The 26,149-nt window shown below is 46.9% G+C and overlaps 1 protein-coding gene across 1 annotated transcript in view; it reads left to right on the top strand.

The window, feature by feature from the left end:
• Positions 1 to 8,185, top strand: part of LOC119383790 (nuclear receptor coactivator 1-like) — a 111,985-nt gene extending 103,800 nt beyond the window's left edge. The window contains 1 exon segment of the mRNA XM_037652092.2: positions 1,643 to 8,185. Coding sequence (XP_037508020.1) covers positions 1,643 to 1,711 — 69 coding nt within the window. The 3' untranslated portion in view covers positions 1,712 to 8,185.
• The last annotated feature ends 17,964 nt before the right edge of the window (positions 8,186 to 26,149 follow it).

The following is a 26,149-nucleotide window of genomic DNA, read 5'->3' as shown; positions in this document are numbered from 1 at the left end:
TGTCGTTGGCCACCAGTCGAGAACAAGAAAAAAAAGCACCTCGGAGCCCAAATAAATTCACAAGACAACAACAAAAGCGCAAAATGAGACCGCCAACAGCACAAGGTTGGTAGTAAACAAAGCGATAGTGATGATTGCGATGGCGATGGAGGTGGTTGACTTCAGTTGTCCATCGTGGCCAGACTTGTGAAGTTTTTCTGCCAATAACCGGTATATAAGACGGGGATTGACTTTTCAGGGCTGTCTTAAAAAAAAAATTCAACCTATATTTCGGTTTTTACGGTATTTGTTTCCCTTTACCGGTCATTTATGCGATTTCCAACTGACATGTCAATAAAGTACTCTTGAAACCAGGTGGTCCAGTTCTCATTCAAACTAGGTTGTTTTTGGGGCCCTAAGGCCACTTGCTATTTGTAGATCGCAATATGAGATAAATTAATGTGACCGCTCAAATAATCTCCTAATTGGATGTACGGTGAGGACTACATGGAACAGTCAATTTACCTGTTGGGCATCTAACAAGACCCAATTGGAATTGTCTTAAACCAACTGGGCCCATACCAATATCCACTAGGGCTATTTTGTACACATTCTGGGATGGAATGCAATAAAACATCGCAAAAGGACGAAAGGGAGCCGCACGGGATTGGTCGAGGCTTTTCTGACTGTCAAGATGTGGGAATAGCAAGTGGAAATGGGGAACTGTCAAAGAACAGGCACAGATCGGACGGAGGCACCGTTCCGTTCTAGAACGGATATATAACTGTCTCCAGACGACTTGGCTTGGATCAAAACGCATGTGCTAGGGCTAAAAATTCAAATTAGTCTGCTTTGCGTCTGGCTTGCACCAATCCCGTGCTGATAGTTTGCAAAAATCGCAACCAGCACCCCGCCACCAAATGAATCGTGAAATTGCAACACCACCTAGTGCCCAATCAAGACATTAACATTAATAAATTGTTAAAGTCATCGTGCTCTTCAATTTCAAGCTTTGAAAAACAGTGCCTGCCAATATAGATGTTCAGCTAAATTCTGTATTTCTTCATGCATTGCAAAAATTTCTGAATTCCCTCAGCTCGCCTATTGGCTGTTCACTGCCTCTTGTGACATTTTGTTTTGTTCCATCACAGAACACATGCAAAATGGCTCCCTAGGAATGTTGAGTGTGGCATCCCCTAGCAATGTGACGTACAAAAACTTAATACCCACTGGGCCTGTAACCGTGGCCAAACATTCCAACTGAAAGAGTTGTACTTGTTGATATCGGTTCCCTATTGCAGCGTGCGCAACCATTTGGACAGCAAGCATGCTAATTGGGAGGCCCAGTAGAACATTGTACATTGATTGGCACGATCACTTGAAGCGTTTTCCAGTCAGACCATTTAACGTTCCCTCTAGGGCTCATTGCTGGCATCCAATGTTACCAGTTAGACCACTCAGCTTCATTCAACTGGGTGTCTACGGTAGCCACGATTCAATGGGAGCTGAAATGCAAAAAAAAAATCCACGTAGATTTATCTGTACGCTCAGAACCACACCTGGTCAGAATTAATTCGCTGTACACCACTAATACACTTCTCATTATCGTGTTGTGGTCTTGGCGAGTAAATGGCCAAAACGCAATTTTGCTCTAATTTTCTAGGTTGAAGACAAGCCCAGCAGCGACCAGCGCAAGAGCTTGCTGCAGCAACTGCTCTCCGAGCCCACCTAGGGCCAGCTGGCTGGAGAAGACGCCCCACGTCGCTGGCTGCCTTGGCGGGGCCTAGCCAACGGATGAAGACGTCTCTCCATACCGCGTGTGTGTGCCGGGTGTATGTGTGGTGCCGTACTGTGAGCGCCAGCAATCAAGCTCCGTCTTGGATCTGCTGTGACAGTGACCTGTGCCGCGTTGGTGGTGATGGTTTAGGGGAGGGAAGAACAATGGCAGGACAGCCACTTTTGTTTTGTTGTGGTTGCCGCTGCGGACCTGCTCTTCGCCGTTGCCCCGCTGCCACTGCGCCTGCCAGCAGGACACCGGTGCGTGCTGTAACGGAGCAGTGCCGTGCGTGTGCCCCCTTGGTGGGAGGAGACCGGTGTCGTTTCTTGTTCTTGTTGTTCCTCATCGAGTTCTGCCACCGTTGCGTGCGTGTGTGTGATGGAGAAAAACTGACAGTGACGACGGCAGTGTCACGTGAACTTGGCCTCTCTCTTTCGGAGAAGGGAACTGCCGTAGCATGTGGGGGGACTCATCCCGAGCCCACCGCTCCTCATTATATTTTCTTTGTACATATGTGTAAAGCAACGCCGTGCGTGTGCCCATCCTCAGCAGTGTGATGACGACACAAGACTGCTTTTCTTTATTATTATTATTTTTTTTTGCTGCTGCTGCGAGTGTAGTTTAGGGAACAGTGTTCTTTTTCCCGGTTTTTCCTCCTCCTCGCGTGCGGTTACTGTTACGGCCGATGATGATGTCTATGTGGTTTGCTTTGTTTTCTCCCTCCTCCTCCTCCTTCCTGGCCGCACTCGGCCTCGACCTTTTTTTTCTTGCTCCTACAGAGGCACTCGTTTAACTAGTACTACTACTAAGTGTTGTTCTTCTATCTGTTCGCCCGTGCCCCCGGAAACACTTCAGTTCCTTTGATCTTCTGTTGCCGCTCTTAGCTAAACGTGTACAGTAACCTTCCTTGGCCATTTTTCTCTCGCCTCTTCTCCTTCCTTCCCCATTTTAGGAAAGAAAAGCGTCCTTGTTTTTGTTATTGTTGATGCGCACGTCACGTGTGCCGGTCGCCCTCTCTCTAGGGGCGGGCTTCTTCTCCACGCCTGTGATTTTTCTCGTGCATGGTAAGGTCTCTCCCTCGCTCTCAGCAGGTCGTCGAGGCCGAATCACCGGCTGCCCTTCCTTCGGCCCGGTTACACGGTGGTAGCATTCGTGGCTTCGAGACCACTCCTCTTCGAGCTGTGCTGCCAATCTTTGTTCTTTGAGCAAGAAAAACGAGCACAGCCTACTGTCCCTTTCTTTAGCGGGCTTTGTCATTTCATAGCACCTTCCCCCCTCTGCGCAGCAACCTCTGTTGTTTGTTCGCCGGTTTAAGAAAAAAAATTTTTTAAGGTGGAGCGGAGAAAGGAGGAAAGCGCCTGGTTATGTGGATGGATGTTTTCGGCTGGCAGTGTGTTGGTGTTTAGTAGAAGAGATGTTGATGAAGGAGTCTGTGATGGAAAAAAAAAAACGCACCTTGGAGGAGGCCTTGCGAAGCACAGCGTTTTTGTCCGACGGAGGGGGTGTTGCGAGCTCACCTTACGTTTTTTTTTTCTGTGTAGTTTGCGATATTAAGGAGGGGCCTGGGATTTGTTGCATGGTCGTCGTCCCGTTGTTCTCGCCGACTTCTTCTTTTCTTGTTGTTTCCCATTGTGGAGTCTTGTTTTAGTTAAACTGCTCGCGTCTTGTTGCCACTCTTCTAATCCCATCTGGCCAACATACATAGCGTTATATAAACCAGCCGCAGACCGAGCGCAATTTGCACCACCCCTCACTCCCCCCTCCCCCCCTTTTTTGAGGAAGTGGGGCCGTCTACCTCACAGGCCACACGTTAGAGTGTGGCGTCATCTCGTGGAGATTTTTCTTCTTCCCCCATTCCTCTGTATCCCCCGTTTGTTCTACCCCATGGCTCCAGCCACGCTTTCCTTTTTTTTATTTGCACTTCTTTAATGCCTCGTGTACAAATTGCCACAAAAGGGAGAGGGCTCACGTCTCACGTGAGCTCCACTTTCGGCAGCAGAGATTGATAGCCATTTTTCGACTGCGACGGGCAGTTCAGGGTGTGTGGATGGGTTTGGGCGTCTAGACGTTTGTAGTTGGTCGTGTGAGGGTTTGTTTCTTGGTGTTTTCCCTTGCCATGTGCACTGGCTTCATAGTTGTTTTGAGGAAAAAAAAAAGTGAATGTCGATCAATGGAAGCTGCTTGAATGTGTCGCGGGGGTTCCCGTTGAGTGAGTGGATTTACTGCGCGGTTTCTCGGCTCGGAGGGAAAGAGTGCTACCGTGCGCGTTGGCGAGCGCAAATTTGAACACTAAGCCAGGACTGTCGCAGTTTTGACGCCCCTCGTGCACCGCTGGGAGAGTGTGTTTTGGTATTTGCGATGCGAGCTTTGTTTGCAGCGTTTTTTCGGGAAACCCTGGCTTCCCGTACTTCGCGTGATGACTGGTGCGACTAATTAGCCATGGCGCGGCGCTCGACTTGGTGGTACCTACGGGCATTCTCACTTAGAGGTGCGCATTGCCGGGAAACTTGGTTGCGGTACTTGGTAGAGGGTGCCGGTAAAGCTTCTTTCATCGTCGTCTTCTCCTCTGCCTGTCGCTAACTGCGTAAGCGATGCTCACTCACATGAAGCCCTGCACCGATAGGTGGCCGCATACCGGTGGGCGACGTTCGCGGCTGTCCCGGCACCCTGCGCACCTTTTATTACGAACTGGGCACTTGGAATTTATTATTTTTCAGGCTGCTTGGCATAATGCTGTGATGGTCTTCTCAGGCGGCGAGATTCTCAACTTAAGAAAAAAGAATTACCGGCAGATAGCTAGAGGGATAAAAAAAAATTGAAGTGTCGTTAGATAATTTTGTCGCGTGCCTTTTCCTCTTAACCAGAAGCACTATGGCATGGATGAGGGAGCTAGGCAAGCCCACCTCTCTTGTGTCGAAAAGAAATATATAAGGGAAAAAAAAGGGGTGGCAAATAACTGCCACGCACGAGGGGTGGTGTTCTCGCCGTGCTGTTGTCAGTGGTTGTTTTTTCTTTTTCCACTTGCGCTCCGTCTCGCTCTCCCCTTACTTTTTCTAGTAAATATTATATGAATGAATATACATAAAATATATATATATATTAGATACATAGTCATTTATATATGTGTTACGAAGGGGCAGAGGAGAGGCACTTTTTTGGAGGAAAGGCTTAAATAAGCGCACTTGCAAGAACAGGAGAGAAAAAAAAACTTGCCGCGCTTGTGTATAGTCATGCTGTGACAAGAGTACAAGTGGTGTCTTTCCTTCACGAGGTTCAGCCCTGACAAAGGTGCTTGTTCTTGTTTTGTTTTTTTTCTGGCGGCTTTTATTTTAAATCTCTTTCGGACAGACTGTCGTCTAGATAGGTGCAGATGGTTACTTAGGTGTGTGTTCAGAGCTCCGTTCCCTTGGGACGTGGTAGAGTCTTTGTTGCGGGCATTCTTCTGGAGCACGCAGACAAGAGGTTAAAAAAAAAATTATAGGAAAAAAGGAAACGAGAAAACTGTCCACATGCCTGCCTAAACTCTTCTTTGAGAAGCAGCTCAAAACAAAGATGTCCGCTGCTGCCGGAGCTATTTCCTTTTTCTCTACATCTAGGGCCTTAAAATCGACTGTTACTATTCTGCTACTGCGTTAAAGATACTATATAAATATATATATATATATACACACACGCAAGACAGAGGACAAAACAGATTAAATATATATATCTATATACATATATGTGTGGCCATTTTGTGTTGCCCACTAGGGACCGAGGGGAAAAAAAGAAGATGCTATTCTCTGCTGGTGTTCTTTGAAGACAAACAGATTTAAGAGTAAAAAAAATAACTTAGCGCGCAGAGTGTTTTATTGATATTTTGTAATTTGTGATGGGCCTGCATGACGAGTCTTTCTCTCCCCCTTGGAATGTCCCTCCTCTTAGAACGTTGTTAGGCTTTGCATCGCAAGCACTACCCCCCTCCTTCATGCTGCAGCTAAGGTGCGTCTCGGCTTCTGTTTCAGCCGTCTTGTTTTTTTTTTAATCGTAAAACGTCTCAGTCTCAATTCACCCGCTTTTTTGTCTTTAACTGGCACATGAACAGGCTTGGATTGGCTTGGCCGATGTGGCTGGCCGGCCAGCCACTGCTGAGCTTAAGGCTGTTTCGTAAAAGAAAGCTTGGAAGAGTGAGAGAACAATAGCTATCTTGCAGTTTTCCATGCTGTGTTTTAGGTGTGTTGTCTCGTTCACCTGTACTGCCCACTGTTTCCTTTGAAAACTGCCACCGTTTGCCGCGACAGCTGTGCCGACCCCTTGTTTAAAGAAAAGGTGTGGACTGTGTGCAGACGTCAAAAACTATGCGCTAGCCCCACTACTTAGCGACTCAAGCCAGTGTCGTGTTTATTGGGTGAATTTTCTTATTTTTAGAAGCTGTGTTCTAGGGGTGTTGGCACTGTGCATTGTAATGGCTGCATGGCGTGGCATAGTGCGCATTGGTCTGCAGTATTGAATGCACCGAGAAAGGAAGCTGCGTTGTGCACTCTCCGCCGGTGGTTGTGGTGGATCTTGGTGAAAACAATCTCAGGACCTTGTTTGACCTTTGGCAAAATGAAAAAAATAAAAAAGGATCACTCCCCCGCCCCCCTTACACACACACATACACCCCCCACTCTTCTTTTGTACAGCGTTGTCTAAAGATTGTCTGCCTGCGTAGGTTTCTGCTGTTACCACTGATCTCGATTGTCATCATGTTTGTTTGCCGAGCGTCCCTTGGCTTGAAGCTGCTGTGATGTCGTTGATGACTGCAAGCGAAGTTTTATGAGATTGAGTGCAGTCGTTGGGGCCGTACGTTTATGCCAGGCTTGACGCAGCTATTGCCGCCGCATTTGGCTCTGCTGCTGTTGCAGTGAATAGCGCAAGTTTGTTGATGTCGTTGTCTACAGGATTTTTCCTTTTCTCGGCATTGTGCACTAACTCGGTTCAGTTAATGGCTTGGCCATCGCTCGAAAATTGGTCAAGGGCGCTAGAAGCATGCTTGAGATTAAATTAGTCGAATTAGGTTTCAATTTGCAATTCTTCCGGCATGCTCGAAGAAAGCTGTGGCTGCAGCGTGGCATAAACGATGCTGTCCTTGTACGTGGACTGGTGTAGTATTGGCAGAAGACAGCGGCAGCCGCTTTGTCTCCCCGGGTAGAGTTCTCGATCTCGTGTGATAACGTGTCCTGGGCTTCACAGCGTGCACGCACCAACAAACGTTCACAGCTAGTACGTGCAACCGTTCCACATCTCCGTTACAGTGTTGCATCCATAGCTACAGGGGTGGCGTCTTGTATGCGTTTCATCATAAAACGTTCATCCTCGCCACATGCCGAGCGCCGTGTAAACGTCACGGATGGGGGACGTATGTGGGAGTGTCAACCAATCACATGCATTAAAGACAAATGTTCTCTTGTAGAACGCGTAAAAGATTGCACCCCAGGCGAACCATTCACGTCTATCGATTAATGCTAAAGAGCAAAACAGTTTGGTGGGAACACAGGTTAAGTTTCACGTTGTGCTGTTCTCGCAATCTTGTGTGCAAATGGTGCGATCTACTTAAGGTGCGCGCTCTTCGTCGCTGTTAGGCACCCTGCCTAGGGCCCCTTCTGCCGCAAAGGTTTGCGTAGTTCTTCAGTTGGCGCACGTTCTGGTCTGGGCACGCTGTATTAAGAAGGTTCAGCTCAATCACCATTGCCTGTCGTTTGTGAGAATTGCACCAGTTAGTCAGTGCGCGGAACCACGCAGGTCGTGTTTCCAAGGGGCTGTTTGGGTGCAGACATGTGTTTGCCCATGGTCACGAGGTGTGTCCGGAACTGTTGGAACGAGTATGTCGCCGCTGTCTGCTGCCTTTCCCACAGAGAGACTGGATAAACACATCTACTTCAATTTCGTTTGTTTTGCCAGGATGCTATGTATAGATGGTGGTCATGCCCGCTTTTGTTACTGCCATCGTGCTGACTTCGATTTTTTTTTAATTCCTGCTGCGTGCACACGTTTTAGCTCTGTACGAGAAGGTTGTTTCATTTTTTTTCCTCCACGCGTGCGTGTATTTTCCTGCCCCTCGTGTACAGTGATGATGACGGCGATGTTCGCCGCCCCCTCCTCCCCTCATCCCCACCTGCCAAGGCTGTGTTTATCTCCTCCCCATGTGTGCATGTGAGCATTGAAATGTTTTTGCCAGCACGATGTGAGGGGCGTCTATTAGTCTCTTAACCTTAAAAGAAAATAATGTTGTATTATACTTGTCTTTATCGTTGGAGAGGCAAAAAAAAAAGCAGAAGCATTGTGTAGTATACGGAAAGAAAAAAAAAAGATAGTGTTCTTGATTTGTGGCAATGCACTGTGAGTTTTTTGTTGTATACAAAATAATATACTATTAAACAACATGTAACAAATTACATGTCAAAGAAACAGTGATCTAGTCTTTATTTCAGTTGAATGAACACTCCCATTTTCTAACTATTTTTTTTTTTTGCAAGGACTGCATGTGTAGTGTGTAATGCGTCGCAAGAATTACAATTATACACACGGCTGCCTGGTAAGTTTTTCAGACCTAAGCATGGAAGAACTTGTTCTGGATGGATCAACAATACAAACCTGTGCTTTACTGTAATCACTAATCCTTGTTTGTCGTTGTATGGAGTGGTGATTTAACTTGCACAACCAAAACTATGTGCATCGAAATAGCGGTATGCTTATAGCCTGATAGAACTAGAAGTCGGCGGCATTTCCTCCTCCAAGGTGGGTGCGCACAAGCATGCACCAATGGTCGAGCATTCCACACTGACATCATGAGCAGGGTGGCCGGTAACGCCCCTCCTTCGGAGAACATTGCTGAGGGCATGAGCGGGACAATTTCTTTAGTCGCACTTTGGTAATTTGGGCGGGGCTTCTGACTTCTCAAGTTGCACCCGACTATAAGTAATCTACTGTAGCAGTTTCATAGGTTTATATGTCTAATCACGCAAGATAGTGGCATATGTTTCATGACGTCAGAGGGATGTTAATTGGTGGTTAATTGGGCTTGGTGGTTGTGCTGTTGCTGCAGTATTTTAATGCATCTGCAGTGTGGCGCAGATTTCACTTTCAGAACAGGAGACAAGAAGGGAAATGGAAGCTTTGTAGCCTTTTTTTTTTTCAGTTGGGTGCGAGAGTTTCATAATTTGTTATTGTTGTGGGATTCCACAGAATCTAGTTGTTGATAAAAGGATGGAATAAAGGTATTCTGCACAAATTGAGGTTATACTATTTTTGGCTGATATTTAAGAGAAAATTATCGCTTAAAGGTTCATGTAGAATGCATGAGATTGCGAAAATGAACCGACCATTTTATACCGGTAGCAGTTGCAGCGCCTCCTCTAGAAAGATAAGAGGATGCGCTGGCAGTACTTAAAGGAGCACTGACACAAAATTTCGAAGGCGAGATAACCTGTGGGATGTATTTGTGTGCACACACGCATCATCTACGAAATCACGTTTAAAGGGACACTAAAGGCAAATCATTTATGTCAGAGTGAAAGCTCAATGTCTGACAACTTCTAAAACGGCAATATTATCAACAGCAGTGCCCTACTTACCGAGAAATTAAGCTAAATGTATCATATGATCATGATGAGCGCCACGAGTGGGACATTTTCGAAGTGATCCCGATGACGTATGAGAGTCTGCCTACAATAAATCACTAGTAATCAAACTAGCAGCAATAAAAAAAAAACTTTGCGTGCATCAAAAAACGTAATAAAATGCAGTTTGTTCGTTTCCGTTTGATTCATGGAAAAAAGAACCTCTGTGGCGTTGCCTTGGGGAACGGCGCGCGTGGTTCAAAGGTTCCGTTTTCGCCGAACTGCGCTTCGCCCGGCGCCCTACTTCGCTCACGCGGTCGCGTCTCAGTGGTAGTTTCGGGATCGCGTACAGCCGCGGCGTACAGCCAAGCGTTGCGAGCCAATGTCTCGTTGTCAAGTTCTCGGTCCACATCGATTGCGGCAAGCTTCGATGGCCGTTGTTGCTGCTGTGGGTCTGAGGGAGTTGGGGGGGTTCAACCCCCCCCCCCCCCGAAATTTTTCAATTTTGCTTGCGTATATATACACGCACACATACAAATGCACGCACGAACATACATGAAGTATGGTTGAACCCCCCCCCCCCCCCCCCCCCCGAAAAAAATTCGTGGCTACGCCCCTGGGGTCCCGCTACTTTCGTTCTGCTGCTACTAGTGTCGGCGGCCGTGCTGTAAAGGCGGGCAACGTTGGGCACGGCAGCAGTGACGTATGAAAGTCGGATTTCAGGCGGGTGATTTGAAGTGCGCTAACGCGATGCGGACCACTAAAACGTGATTTTATTTCAAAATAAGCACTTCCTTGGCATAAAAGTAGCACTACGAGGTTTCTGGACCGCTATTTCAACAATCAACGTCGACTTATTATTTGCCTTTAGTGTCCCTTTAAAGTGCGCGTCGCGCCACTCTACGCGAAACGCGCCTTTGGTGTTCTTGTAAACAACCAACCGTCACCTGCGCCACGAGTTTGTGTTGGCTGCCACGATTGTTGCGGGCGCTCTCTCCCACTCTCTCCTAGCAGACCTTTTCAACGGAAAGAAGGGGAGAGTTAAACGGGAGTTCAAAGGCTGATGTCCTCGTCTGGGCAGTGCATCATGGGGGGGGGGGGGGGTCATGCATATTTATGCAACGCCTCAGAGGGCATTGTAGCAGCACCCAGGAAGCCTTCGTTGAAAAGAGTTGTCGACGCGGTGCTCACGTGCACGCGGTTTTGTGTGCTCACGTGGCCAGCTATGTTTACATAGCCACCACTCTGGGTCCTGCCTCCCTCGGCGCTCTCTGAAACCGAAGCTGCGACTGGGCGCTCTAAAACCGTCTCCAAATAATTAACGGTCGCGCGCTCGAGCAAACGAGCTTTCCAGCCGTGATAAGTGGGTCGTTAACTACTTATCGAAACAGAAAAAACAAGATGCAAAATTTTGGTGTCAGTGCTCCTTTAAGTTTACTTGTAGATGCATGAACATGAGACATGCATCCAGCGATGAATCTCCATGTCGACAACACGTGGGAATAGCCTGCAATTAAAAATAAAAGCCGCAGTTTCGCCGCAGGGGCGAAGCAATGAATGCGATGGCAACAAGTTGAAGCGGTATACCAAGTAAGGCTGAAAGCTAGCTACTTAACATCCGACTACGTAACTCCATAGGCGTGGGGAAGGGGAGGGGGGGGCAAGGGGGCGAGAAGGGGGGGCGCAAAGTCAGCCCTATACATTGTAGGGGGGGGGGGGCGAGAAGAGGGGCGCAAAGGCAGCCGCATACATTGACATAATAGGGAGGGGGCCGCTGCGACGAACCTTCGACCCCCCTGAAGGGGAACCCTGCGCACGCTTATGCGTAACGCAACGAAATGTTGGCGTAAGGAAACGCGGCCGCTTCAGCGAGCGGAACGACCTTCATGCTTTCTACCTCTTTGGCGCAAACTGAGCGTTGAGAACAGCACATACAAAGGTATGGGCCGTCTGGTAATTCCAGATATGGCGCGCAGGGGCAGCACCAAGCCCACTCTAATAAAACATAGTTGCGAGGGTGGACACAGGATTTTTCCGAGGTAGGTTCGGGTGGGGGTGTTTAGTTTATGGGAAGTATAATACCTAAAGCTGAATATGGGTGTCAACACCCGTACTCTGCTCTCGTACCTTTTCACAGGAGAGGAAAACACCTCCTTTCTGGGCTGTGGCACGGGAGTACAAAGGCTGACGTCACACCCTCGGCAGCGCATTTCTTGGGTGTTCACGCCTATTTAGCACAGCCCAAATGGTATTACGGCGCCCAGAGTGCCTTCTGTGAAAAGGAAGTTAAGGGGCGCGGGGCCAGGGCATGTGGAATCCCCCCCCCCCCCCCCCCCGACAACCAATCTGAATCCGCCCGCACGTAATCCGCCTTTTTCACGGCGCCCCATGCGCATGCGCTCTCCCCTAGCGGGAAGGTCGCGAAACGTCTCTTCATCACTCATCACGGAGGCTTTGCTTCTGGCAATAGCGGCTGTCCCGGCCCCTACCAAACGCTTACCAAAACGGCAGAGGGCAGCACAGGGAAATGAAAGAGGCGGATTGGGGTCGATTCGACCAAAGATAAAAAACGGTGTATATTTGATGTTTCCGATTTTCCTGATAATTTTGTATGTTGTGCACATATGACTGCACAGCACGAACTGGCAGTTCGTTTTCAAATAAAAAATTTTTTCAACACAGCAAAATTCGACAAGTGTCGCCGGTTGACGACGACATTTTTACGAATAGTGCGTTTTCGTAACTTCGGAACCATGCTGGCAGCTACTCAAGCTATATGTTACAAATATCTTTCTTTTTAGCGGAAGTAGAAATAAAGAGGAAATAGCTCTTATCATTTCATAGAATTCTGAGCAAATTATGTATTTTTTAAAATTCACGAAAAACGCTGCGTTTTTGAAAATCAGTCAAATTTGGGACGCTATGGCTACTTCTGTGAAAATCTTAGCTTGTTCATATTTGCAGTATGAATAGGCCTTTATGTGAATAATGAACCTCTGCATTTGTATTTCTCTAATAATTTTCAAAGTAGTAAATTTTCACGCTCGAAACACCAAAAAGAGAAAAGTGCTCCTCAATTCGAAAATCTATAATAAAAAAACCCCAATCTCAATTTTGTTCAAAGTCCCCCAAAATGTTAAAGGACTGCAGAATCATATTATGAAAAAACATGTTGCATCATTTTTATTAGAACAAAAGCAGAAAATGTCAAACATTGTGTTTCCAGAGCGTGGTGGCTACTGCGTAAAGGACATCTCTAGCAGGGGCGTAGCCACGTTAGGGCACACCGGGCCCGTGCCCCCCCCCCCTCCCCCCCCGAAAATTTTTTTTGCCATAGCATACAGAGCAGAAAATGACACTCGACCACATCTGCCTGCTCGTCCCCACTACAGATCAAGGAAAAAATTTCTGCCTACGTCCCTGATCTCTAGTACCAAAAAATAGAGTAACACGTCTTTTTTCTTCTCTGAGTTTCGCTAAACAACAGTAATGATCTATTGCCGGAAAGTGGGAACTGTTTTATAAAGAAAAAGAGATTGTTCCAATTAAATGCATTTGCGACACCACTTATATTCCTTGTCGACGGGCAGCACGGCGTCTTTTCGTTTTGCTTTAGAAACATCTGGCGTCTTTTCGTTTTTGCTTTTAGAAAACATCTGGCGTCTTTCGTTGGTTTATTTCATCAATCAAAGGCGTTTTGAACAAAATTTTTATTGTTTAATCACGCACAGGAGAAATCTCACCAGGCACTACCTTGGAGGTAAACAATGGCTGCTAATGGGAATGAGAGACAGAAGAAGTCGGCTTTTAGCTAACACTTATACTTCTACTTCTACTAACGTTTCCTACTGGAACATGCCAATGGCTGCTAATGGGGAATGAGAGACAGAAGAATTCGGCTTTTAGTTAACGCGCACGCTGCGAATTTTTTATTGTTCAACAACGCACAGGAGAACTCTCCCACCGGCACCACCTTGGAGGTCAAGATCTGGTACTAGCGTTAGGACTGGTTACGCACTACGACGGGGACGAACGGGTGCCGCTTTAAGGAGCTTCGCCCCTAAAAACCACACCTCTTGGCGACCGCTCTCCAGAAATTCATTTCCATTCATGAAGAGACCTTTGCTTTTATACGAATCTCTCAATTCTGGCACAGCACGTCATCATAAGAGACGCATGGAGGGAATGCGTTCTTTAGCATTCAAGATATGAATTATACTCAACTGAAGTAGATGAAAGAAAAGGAGGCTACAAGTGAAAGTGCCTACTGTGGACTGAGGGATGTCTAACACTGGCGTGAAGTCGCAAACCACGTGAATGCATTTAATTGGAACGCTCTTTTTCTTTACAAAACAGTTCCCAATTTCCGACCATAGATCATTACTGTTGTTTAGCGAAGCTCAGAGAAGAAAAAAGACGTGCTACTGTATTTCCTTGTTACTAGAGATGTCCTTTACGCAGTAGCGACCACGCTCAGGAAACACAATGTTTGACATTTTCTGCTTTTGTTATAATAAACACGATGCAACATGTTTTTTCATAATATCATTCTGCAGTCCTTTGAGAACATTTTGGGGGACTTTGAACAAAATTGCGATTGGGGTTTTTTCATTATAGATTTTTTAATCGAGGAGCACTTTTCTCGTTTCGGTGTTTCGAGCGTGAAAATTTACTACTTTGAAAAATATTAGAGAAATACAAATGCAGAGGTTCATTATTCTCCTAAAGGCCTATTCATACTGCAAATATGAACAAGCTAAGATGTTCACAGAAGTAGCCATAGCGTCCCAAATTTGACTGATTTTCAAAAACGCAGCGTTTTTCGTGAATTTTTAAAATACATAATTTGCTCAGAATTCCATGAAATGATAAGAGCTATTTCCACTTTACTTCTACTTCAGCCAAAAAGAAAGATATTTGTCATATATAGCTTCAGTAGCTGCCAGCATGACTGCGAATTTACGAAAACGCACTCTTTGTAAAATGGTCGTCGTCAACCGGCGACACTTGTTGAATTTTCCTGTGTTGAAAAAATTTTTTATTTGAAAACGAACTGCGATTTCGCGCTGTGCAGTCACATGTGCACAACATACAAAATTATCAGGAAAATCGGAAACATCAAATATACAACGTTTTTTGATCTTTCGTGGAATCGACCTTGGCTGCAAACGTCATGATAACATGAAGCAACGTGCGGAGTGAGCGTCCGCACGTCTGCCACCTCCATCGACCAAGCGATCCGCTCGTGACATTCTGGAACACAAGCCCGATGACGTTAGGGCCTTAGTCATGGTCTCAGTACGATTAATCACGAGTACCTCAAACAGAACTCAACTGCCGATGACAAGAAAGAACATTTCTGCGAATTACAAGGCGGAATAATGTGCAACTCGTGTATTTCAGTCTGCTTCATGCAAAAAAGAGGTTGATGTTGCCCTTGACAACGACGCAAGTTCCGTTTTCGCCGGGCTGTACCCCGCTAAAGCACCGCGCCCACAGTGCCGGCGGTCGGGCAGTACAGCCCAGCTAGCACAAAAGCGATATAAAACTGCTACGGAGCGGATTGGCCAAGACCGAGCTAACGTCTTCCAAAGGGTTTTTAAAATCTGTTCATCCGACTGTATCGGTCGTATTTCTTCACTAATGTCCGGCCAATACTATAACAATTCAAGAGGATCTATAATCCTGTTTTAAGGTCCCAGAAATCTGTTCTTCAAAGGGCATATTCAACGACCACCGCAAGCCTTGAAACGTAGGAATAGAATCCTTCTACAATCCTGATTGTAATGTCCATTTTCTTTCTTCATGCCCCCTCTCCTTACTCACCTTGTTTCCCTTTCCCATGCTCTTAGTTTTCTCGTTCCCTTCCCCCGAATATGCACTCTCTTTCTGGTACATATTCGGAGGAGGAGAACGATTGGCTGCCGCCAGGTTATGATGCGGAAGGCGCAAGTACAGCGACAATATTTTTATCATGTCACCAGTGAAATTATACAAGAACGGGCATGAAAAACACGCAAGTCTCGTGGGACCACTGTTCACAGCAGGAAAAGCATGTGTGATCAGAGCTGCCTGGATTTATAGATATTGCAATAAGCTCGCATGAAGACAGAAGTATAATATAGAAGTGAGATGACTCGAGCAGCAAGGGAGCATGAACATATATTTAAGCTCACTGGCTACAAAGGTTTGTCAGATGTTTGTGCACAGCTGTTTGTTCACACGCACTAAATGCGCAAAAATGACGATCAACAAGACGGTGCTCTCATAATATATTCCAATTTGATAGAACACTATCACAGAACTGAGTAATGAAACAAAATACAGAGCAAAGGCAGCAATTGTGATGCAGGTATCAGTTCCCTATGAACAAACTTAAATAGTGGCAGTGGAAACTTATGTTCAAACATTGCACAAAATAACAATGGCAAAGGTAAAAATCGGGTGCTTATTTAAGTGAGAAATGCCTAAATGTATGCCCGTACAGAAATAATAGTAGTAAAGCGCATGTTCTAACCTTTAACAGAAGAAATATTGCACAGCCTAAAATCAGGTACGTAGTTAAAGGGGTATACTGACACAAAAATTTTGGCCTCGCGTTTTTTTGCTGCAGTGTGTTGCTTGGGGCCTGTTAGTCATAACACGGCACATCGTTTGCCGCAGCGCGCGACAGATAATTAATTACAGGCGCCTCATTATCGACCAGTGTCAGTTTCGGTTTCAAGAACGACAAGCTTCTGTGCGCAATTATCACCACCTAGCGGGTGCAGCGCTCGGTCACGTCAGCACACAGAACTGTGACACACATCCGCGCAGTTCGCGAGCAGCCACCGAGAAGTAGGCTGCTGGAGCGAAAGCGGCAAAAAATGGCGGCTATGGCGTCATCATAACATGTTGCAGCGTGGTCACGTGAGAGAAGCAGGGGGGGGGGGTCACCGAGGGTCACCTTTGAGGGTGTCAATAGCGTGAAGGTGTCGATCGCTCACGCAAACTTCAAAGTTCATTTAAAATACCTTCCAAGCTGTATTCGCTGTTGATATTTTGCAGATGATATACGCATGTTCACGGGAATCGATCCCGCAGGCTATCTCGGCAGCCAAGAGCACCAAGAGCAGTGTGAGAGGAAAGTGTCAGAATAAAAGGCGTGTTTGCAAAGACTCCAGGTTATGTGACCGTGGCGCAGTGGATAGCGTGCCTGGCATCTGTTGTCACGGGCCGAGAGGTCGTGGGTTCGACTCCCGTTGACGGTACTTTTTTTCCCTATTTGACCGTATGCATTTTTCCCACGTCACTTCCGTGACGGAAATGCGCCACTAAAGCCTTGGTGGATCCCGACATAAAATACCTTCGTGTTAAAATATAAGCCAGAAGTTCCCACGCGCGCGTCGAGACAGCAAAGTCAAAGTGTCATCAGTCACTGAGAAAGAATGCCGAACTCCTCCCTTCATGCCCTCAGAAATTCGAAACTAATTGAAAAGCGCGCCCAGGCTCTCGTCACGTGCATAATACTGTGCGAAAAACGACAACTAGCACATTGCCATTATGAAGATTTTCCTATCCGAAAATTTGTTGCAGTGACACGAGAAAGCACCTGACACATGTGTAACTTCGTGTTTTTTTACGTGGCACACTCAACTTAAATAATTTATATCTTCAAGCTAGCTCCATCAAGCGGCCAACAAAGATCATATACGGTCAGTTCATTGAAATCAGGTCGAGTAATAAAAATATTTCCGTTCATGTGCGTTCAAATATGAACGAAAACCATAGCCTACATTTATGTTAGAACGGCTTAATCATTTATTCTGCATGAATTACACATTCACGCACTGCTTAAACATGTCGCACATGTAATTCGTGATGCGACGCAACACATTTTCTTTTGTTGATTTTTTTATGGTTCTCGAATACAGAGTGCAACACAACGAAAATTCACTTACCTTAAAAATTACAGAAGCCCGTGGTTAATACAGAATCCATAAATCCAAAGAAAAGTAAGTTGCATTCGGATTCATAATTATAGTTGCACAAGCAGCGAAGTACAGCTTCTTCAAAGCTGCGTCCGTAGTCTCTGCGAATCAACACACAAGCACAAAATAAAGCAAAAGAGGACATGATTGACGCGCGCGACCGCACATGCTAAATCGACGGGCATAACTGACATTGCAAAAGCAGAAGCAGCCGCGCGCATCAATACAAGGTCAACGCTAGCGAGGAATTGTGTGAGACGGTTATCGCTGCCAGTAAATTACGTAAAGCTTGCTGGTTAAGGAACTTGGAAGCCGTCATGATTGGTGACGCAATGTGAACGCTACACTCCTTTATCCCTTGGCGCGTTACTTTATCGCAATAAGAGAGGCCATGCGCAGGCACGACTTCAAATTTTTAGTTCGCGGCGGTCCATGCGTGTCCGTGCACGCGGTCACCAAATGACTCGCGATATGCTACTTGGCGAGAAAACGGGTCTTTAAAAATCCGTCTTACAGCGGGATTTCAAGTTCTAATTATATCCTTATCGAAGCTGACTTCTTCAATCCGTAGGTATTGCTGACGCCTAAGAAAATATATTCATAAACAACACAAATTACAGAGAAGGAGGCGCTTTTAAGTGTCTTTACAAGTCCGCGCCTTACAGCAAGATTTTCTGTCTTGATTAAATTCGTCCTTAAGTTGATTTGCTTAACCTGGCGTGCTGACGGTTTAGACGATATATTCCTGAATAAGACGGATTATATCTCTCGTGCTAGCTGGGAGGGCGGGCGTGGCGAATGCAACGCCAGAAGGCCGTTCTCGGCAGCGAGCGGTTTGGTTTGAATTAGGCTAAAGGTATGCGCGGACCACCAAAACGGGATTTTATTTCAAACTAAGCGTTTCCTTGGCACGAGACAAACACTACGAGGTTTTCTGTAACGCTGTTTCAACAGTCCACGTCGATCATTGTGGTTACGGTGCTCGTCTGCCAGTTTCTTCCGCGTGGCGGCGCTCGCTTCGCGCTGTCCTCGCACTCCACCGCAAACCATACGCAAGGAGTTAGCACCGTTCAAGACACTTATGTGAGCATTAAGGTCGCCTAAATTGTTTTTATCAGTAAAAAATCATCGGCAATGGCTTCAGCAATGATTTCGCTCGTACATCCCACTGTTATGTACGAGGTTTGGACACGTGAGCGCCGTGTGTCAGAGCACGATCATTTGCTCGCGCTGCAGACTCCTGCGATGCCACGGTCCTCAAGTGCCGCAGTTGCCTCGGGTCACATGACGCTTCGTAAAATTCTCCAAGAAACAGAAGGAAAACGAGATCCTAAAGCAGATGGCGCGAGACCGTTCGTCTCGTCGGGAAGCTGATGCTGTCGTTAGAAAGCGACGCTACCCACGCCGTAGAGGTTCAAGGAACTATGTGAAGCGCAGTTCCCAGGTGACACATCCTCCTCTGCTTCCTAGACCAGACACGCTCGAGTCGATATCTGAGGACAAGACCGCACCAGAGCACATGGACACTGAAGCATGGCCGGCATTACCACAGCTGCAGCCAGAGCCACAGCCAGAACCACAGCTACAGCCAAAGCCACAGCACAATCCAATGCGATTCCAATGGTCGCAGCAGACAATGACCGAGTCAATGACAGCGCTGGTTCCCCACGACTTGCCCGATAAAGACCAGGACATTGCTGCGACGCTTCGCTCACTTCTGGACACCATACTCACGATTTTGAATAAGCTAAACACTCCGACAGCCCGAACGGCCCTGCAACTGCTGGAGCTTCTCGATCCAGTGTTTTCAGCGCTTCAGTAGACACCACGGCTCGCCCACGGCCCTCTCAAAGGCCGCGATTGCCCAATGGAATGCCAGAGCGCTGATGCCATGAAGGTCAGAGAAGCTCCAGCCCCAGTGGCTGATTGTACCCCTTCGCACGTGCAGTGCTCTCCTCTCTCTCTTCCTCTTTCTATTCCCCATTTCCTTATCCCCAGTGCAGGGTAGCAAACCGGACGTTTATCTGGTTAACCTCCCTGCCTTTCCTCTTCTCGCTTTCTCCCTCTCTCTCTTCTTCGCCTTCAGGCACCGCTGCCGGCCACATCGTATAAATGATAAAAACTTTCTAGGATATCATCTACCAAAACCACGATATGTTTATGAGGCACGCCGTCAAGGTTGCCGTCATGTAGATTTGAAAAGGAGAAAGAATTCAAGCTAAAAGTAGCCAAAGTAGCCATGCCATTTAACCTTATCGCCAAATTTGTAGCCCAACAGAACAAAAAGAGCTGTTATGACTACAGTTTTATTATTGTACAATAAATATGATTGAATATGCAAAATCAAATTTTGCATATTCAAAGAAAAAATATGCGAACCACCACAACCACGATATACGATAGAAAAATATCTCGTGTGATGTTTCCCCTTGCGCAAGCAAACGCCATAACATAAGTCACAAAGGGCCGCATATGCCTAGATAGTCTACGGATGCAGTAAGCGCCAACCACTGAAGTTGGTCTACGTAGCACTTTCCAGGGCTATACCAGCATCGACGGCCTATACCTCACCAACGCAAAAGGCGACTTCAGGTCCCGACATGTCGCCGGTTCTATTGACAGACAGTCTGTCGACGACATGACCCGGCTAGCAAATAGGCCTCTAGACATTGTCTTGGACCGGGCTACCATTTTCATTCGATGTCACAACCCAGGCCCGTAGCCAGGGGGGTGGTGGCTCAGGCCTCCCCCCTCCGAAATTTTTGATGACGCATGGTGGTTTTCGAAAATAAATCATGAAAATGGGCGTTTTTCTCAAATAGTCAAGGGTTTCAGCAAGTGCCCCCCCCCCCCCCCCCGAAAAAAGTTCCTCGCTACGGGCCTGCCACAACCACAGCAATTACCTCACGCTTCCGCTCTCAACGTACATTGTGTGCACGCGCACGTGAACGACCTCGAAAAAGACGCTCTGCTGACAGAAACTGGCGTGTTAACACTTTATGAAACCTGGAGCGATGAGCCGCTCTGTCGTGCACAGCAAGCGGCTTCATTGCAGGTGTGCACATGGAGGCGTGGGCACATATAAGAACATGGCGATGCGCAACTTCGACGTAGGCCGCATACCACTTCGCCGGCCGCCAGACACAGAACACACACAGACAAGCAGCGGAATCGGCGAAGTCTGCGTTGCGCGTATCAATTACAACAATAACGAAGACATTCCACTCGCAGCCATCTACCTGAGAACTCTCAAGAACCCCTTCCACACATGCACACCGGTTCGTGAAACGTGCGTGCGTATAACGGACAAGTATAAGCACTAAATATCAGCTTACCGCGTCTGGTGTGGTTAATACCCATGTTGCTGTTGGCATCGTTACGCAACTGTAAAGAAATAGTTATATAACACATGTGCGATTATTCAACATATGTGTGTGCGTATACAATTTGCACATATCTTTTACTACGTCATTTCGTAACGTTTCGCTCAATGTAAAAAATTACGCCTCATTAACCTTCCCGCCGCATGCTTCGCGTAACATCGATTCCCATGGTAAAAGTTCGATCTGCCGAACTTTTTCCAGTTAAGTTTAGATGTTCTGTGTTGCATATGCGACATGACAGCCAACACGGACGCCTTGCTGAAGCGGAACCTGAAGGCAAAATCTTCTTCAATGTAGAACCTCGGTGAATTCTGGTATGCACTTTGCGCGTGAGGAATCATGGGCGTGGTTCGAAAATTCCCTGAGGTCAGTCGCGCTGCTTTACGCCCAAGACGTCTTTTCTTTTTTTTTCTTATTAGCGGCGCCGGACGTCGTGCTCGCGTGGCTCACGTTTCTCCGCCCTATATACGCAGGCAGGCGAACGCGTCGCCGGCAGCGCCACCAGGCACCTCTTTGAACGCGTGAGAGAAAAATCAAAAATTAAGGCCTGAACACACGTACGCGTTGCAGCGCGTCAGCGCGTGACTTTTTGACGCGGCGCCACGCCCTCTCCCTAGGGGGAGAGAGGGTGCGCGGTTACGCGAAGATGCGCGCCCTCTCTCCCCATAGGGAGAGGGCGTGGCACTGCGTCAAGAAGTCACGCGCTGACGCGCTGCAACGCGTACGTGTGTTCAGGCCTTTACTCGCTGACGCAAAGGAAAACTGCCTAAAGTGCATGAAGTACGATTTTAAGTGATACTTATTTGTTTTCAACAAAATAAGTCCACCTGCGAGAGTATTTTGCTCCTGCCACTAGATTGAACTATGTCGCTGTTGGGTGACGCTAGCGGTCATACTTTCACGACTTTCAGAGCCAAATTAAAAATATAATTTATTCTTTTTTTTATGGGACAAAAGCGTACTCATTACCGCCGATGTGACAAACAATCTTCTTAAAAGTAACTAAATACGTTACTCGTTACGCTAACAAAAAAGTAACACGTTAACGCCCTACGTTACCTTTTAAAAAAGGTAACGCGTTACCGTTACAGTTACCGAAAAAAAGTAAAGGACGTTACTTCTGCCGTTACTCAATGGTCAGAAATTTTAATCCCCGAATTTTCGCTGCTGGAATCCCAAAAGACAGTCTTATAAATAGAGGCCGGATTTTCAGGCACTAAAAAAGTACGTTTTAGGCCTCCAAAATCGTAAATATAGGCACAATAAATTTTTACATAAATTCATATAATTTCAAACAAAGATGTGCCCGACCTGTATGTACGACAGGAAAGCCAGAAATGTTGCTGTTTATGATGGCACAAAGGCGCCAACGGTTCAGCGTGGCCATGCAATTGTCCCTTTACCCGCACGGCTCGCAGAACACTGTGTCTCCTTTTATTGCCTAGCATGGTGAGTCAAGTGCCCACCGCCGAATCAACGCACTCCTGGGTCTCTTTCCTTTCGGCGTGGCTGAGAAGGGCAGCACAGGAGCAGATACCCAGACCGCTAAAAGACCAGAAGGGAGGGATGCCTCGTAATAGCCGGGGCTAGTCGCGTAGGGTCAATTTCTCCACTGCTGGTGAACACCCCAAAGGGCCCCTCACCATGTTTGAGCATTTCGAGCTGACAAGTGTAATTCATGCACTGGGCGCTCACGATCACGTCTGCCAAGGTTTACAACGCTACGCGCCGCGGAAAGATGTGAAATTTCAAACTGAACGCCGTTGCCCTTCTTCTCGTAGGCGCGCGCCCCAAGATCGAAGGGCTGACGTACAATAATGAGTGGTCCTGCGTCGTGCAGGAAGGGCTGACGTTCAACAATGAGTGGTCCTGTGCTCTTACATCGCTCACCTACGTAGACATTGATGCTCTGAGTCTCTGACGTCGCCAACAATAGCACATGACGCTGCGAGAAGTATTCGAGACGACATGTGTAATTTGTTTAATCTGTTGCTCGAATGAATAACCGAAAGCTGAGAAAAATAATAAAACACAGAAACGGAATTTGCACGCGTTTTAACAGCAACGCTGTTAAAGCCGTAATGTGTGCGGCCTACCAAAAAACGGATATGTGCCACGGCCTATCAGAAAACTATCATCATCGTAAACGGGTATGTGCCACAGAAATTGAGTAAGTCCCACTACTCCCCACTGGTCAACTAAAGATGAAGAAGGCAACATTTAGCCCAACAAATGGCTGAGAAGCGATGGCGGCGAGCCGAAGAGCCCGAGTACGTACAACCAGAGAATAAACGGGAAAGGCAACGGCGGCTGCGAGAAGACCCAGAAGCGATGGAAGGCCTACGTCAACGACGACGTGCCCGTAGATCTATGAGGTGCGAACGCTTCGTTTCAGTGCGAGGTTCTGTCTCTGGAGTTTGGACATCCGTGTCGTGCGTGTGACTGTCTGGTTTAACTCGAACCTCTCTACGCTGAGTATCAACGTATCAATAACCTGCATCACCTAGCTAAGGCCTAGAAAGAACCGAAGCGACCGGATGAGTCTTCAGAATCGTCCAGTTTCGCTGTTTCGAGCTTTGCGCGACTTAGTGCAACCTTCGCCAATTTTTTTCTTTCTCTTTTTTACTTCTAATCGCAGCGAGATGCCAGACTAATCTGCCTGCGTTCGTGTTCTCGCCATTCCCGCGTCGTGCCGATGCCAGCCCCGACAACGGGGGGGGAGGGGTTCAACCCCCCCCCCCCCCCCGAAATTTTTCAATTTTGCTTGCGTATATAGGCACGCACACGTACAAACACACGCACGAACATACATAAAGTATGGTTGAACACCCCCCCCCCCCCGAAAAAAATTTCTGGTTAGGCCCCTGCCGACAACGCTTGGCGCCTTTTTGGTGCATCGTCCTTTACAACAGTTCTAGCTGTGCGACGCGGTGTATCGCGGTAACTATACATGATCCGAGCCAGCCTCTCCAAACGTGCGCGCACCGAGGGGTCCATCCCACAGAAAGGAACGCCGAAACGACACAACAGCGATCGCGTTCACGAGCTGGCCCTGGCACGTCATGCGCACGTCACCTTGCGTGCGCATGACATGTTGATGCGTCTGCGTCATGTGATCCTACGGCTCCGATACTGAAGAGGGCAAGGAAGTGCTTGCTTGCAAAGGCTACACGGGGCTAGTGGCAACGGTTTAAAGATCGCCTTCTCGCATCACGGTTTCTCGGCTCATAATGAACCAATTTGAAACATTCGTGTGGTAAAACGCTCTTCATTGGGCACGCAACAACTCTAAGTGTCTAACTACAATTTATGTGACCTCGTGAGCGGCCTTTTCAGAAGTAAATTACAAAGAAAACAAAAGCCGCGTGCGCACCACATTTTTTTATTTATTTTGATCTAAACCCTCCTTTCCCCTGACGGCACTCCACGGTTTCGCATACGTTCTCCACCTTCCGGCGGCTGCAGAGAGGGGCCTCCTGTTCCCTGCCCACCGACACACCCGGGTCTTCAAGGCTGTTCTTGACTTTCTTGGGGACACTTGACTGAACAACCGGCTGTACAAGCCACCCGCCGCGTCCTTGGCAATGGATGCCTCTCTCCTCTTCTTTCTGATTCCCATCTTTATTTCCCTCTCCCCATTGCCCTGCAGACGCTGAGACGGGCTTCCATTCCGGTTCACTGCTGCTAGCGGCTGTTTTTCCGGTAGTTGTTTGAACTAGAGGGCTAGGTTGAACCTCATAGAGTTTTAAAAGGTCAATATTGCCCGGTAACATGAATAACGGTTTCAAACTGCACTCGAAAGCGAAATTTGAGGTTAAATAGTGCTCGTATAGGCGCCGTTTTTGAAAATAGGCATTTATAGGCGCTTATAGTCATTTAGGCACGAACCCCAAAAATAGGCATTTATAGGCACTATAAAAACGCTATAAAACACCTTCTAAACCTCTAATGCATGCTCATATATCAAAGTGGCACGATAGGAATGCAAGGAACAAAATAGGCATTTGCCTAAAATCCGGTCTCTACTTATAAAGCTGATATTTATATTTCATATATAACTTCTGGGCCCAACGACAATTTTACGCGAAGTAATGATTTAATGAGAATAAGTAGCACAAATGTGTCGTACCTTGGCATGAGTACAGTGACCTAAAGTCGTCTCTACAGTTACATGTGATGGCTTCAAACTCTGTAGCACATGGCAAAGCCATTTTTCTCAGTGTGACATTAAACACAAAATGAGATTTCATCATCAACGTTCTCCGTAAAGAAAACAACACAAGTCTCAGCAAATTTACTCTAATTCTGACGGCGTGCTTCTACTAACAAGACAGACGCTCAAATGGTAATAAAGAGATGCTTAGACGGCTTATTTCCGGGGGAAAAAGATTCGCACACGCATACAACTGCCGCAAAAATTGCGAGCGTTTACGTGAAGGTGTTAAAGATCAGCCTCGTTTGTGGAAAAATTTAATAACTCTAGAAACGCGTACCCGCAGTTGCCGATAGAAAGAAGCAAATTTCATTTTGAAAACAGAGTTAACGGGCTAGATTATTGTAAGGAGAACTTTCTAATAACTACAACTTATAGAATTTGAGCAACAGCTGCATTTAAAAGCTGTCATCGGAAAGATTGCCTCGCTTCTTAGTGAATACGTCCGCACCTACGCTGAACAGGTGCTCGACGGACGCATTGGATGGTACTCTTAACGCCTGGCGAGCCGACAGCAGTCCGCCGCTGCGACAAAAGAACGTCGGGGCGAGCTCTGCAATAGTGGCGCCTATGAGATGGAGTTTTGTGTAAAACTCCTGGAATAATTTAAAAAAAAAATGTAACGAGTGAGCGACACCTCACGTTACCGAAAAATGTTAACGTCAGTACGTTACCCCTTACATGGAACAGATACTACGCTGCAGAAAAAGAATTCGAAAGACTTGCTAACAAAGAAAAACTTCTTTTTTTTTCACACACATTGCCCGCTATGTTACGAAACAACCCCAAAAAATTCTGGAACACAATTAATCCAAGAAACTCCCAACCATTAGCACTGTACAACGATCAGAACCATCCAATTCCCGATCATGAGGCCGCCGAACAACATAACAGCTTTTTCTCTTCCGTGTTTACCGTTGAGCCTGTCGACAACTTGTCTTCATTTCTTAATCTCGACCATAGCGTGATGCCTGACATCACATTCTGCTCAAACGGCATCGCAAAACTAATCGACTCATTGAAACTCACATCTTCATGCGGCATCGATGGTATCAACGCGAAAATGCTCAAAAACACGAAATCAATTGTTAGTGCTCTACTCTGCCATATTTTTGAGCAGTCACTGCCATCAGGAGTGGTGCCGGAAGACTGGAGAGTGGGCAAGATTGTTCCAGTCCCCAAAAAAGGACCTTCATCTCTTTGCAGCAGTCATCGCCCCATTTCCCTTGCTAGCGTTTGCTCCAAAC

Source organism: Rhipicephalus sanguineus, chromosome 2 (genome assembly GCF_013339695.2).
Source record: "Rhipicephalus sanguineus isolate Rsan-2018 chromosome 2, BIME_Rsan_1.4, whole genome shotgun sequence".
Lineage (NCBI taxonomy): Eukaryota > Metazoa > Arthropoda > Arachnida > Ixodida > Ixodidae > Rhipicephalus > Rhipicephalus sanguineus.
The sequence above is the reverse complement of the archived record's forward strand: the minus strand, read 5'-3'. Positions and strand labels throughout refer to the sequence as shown.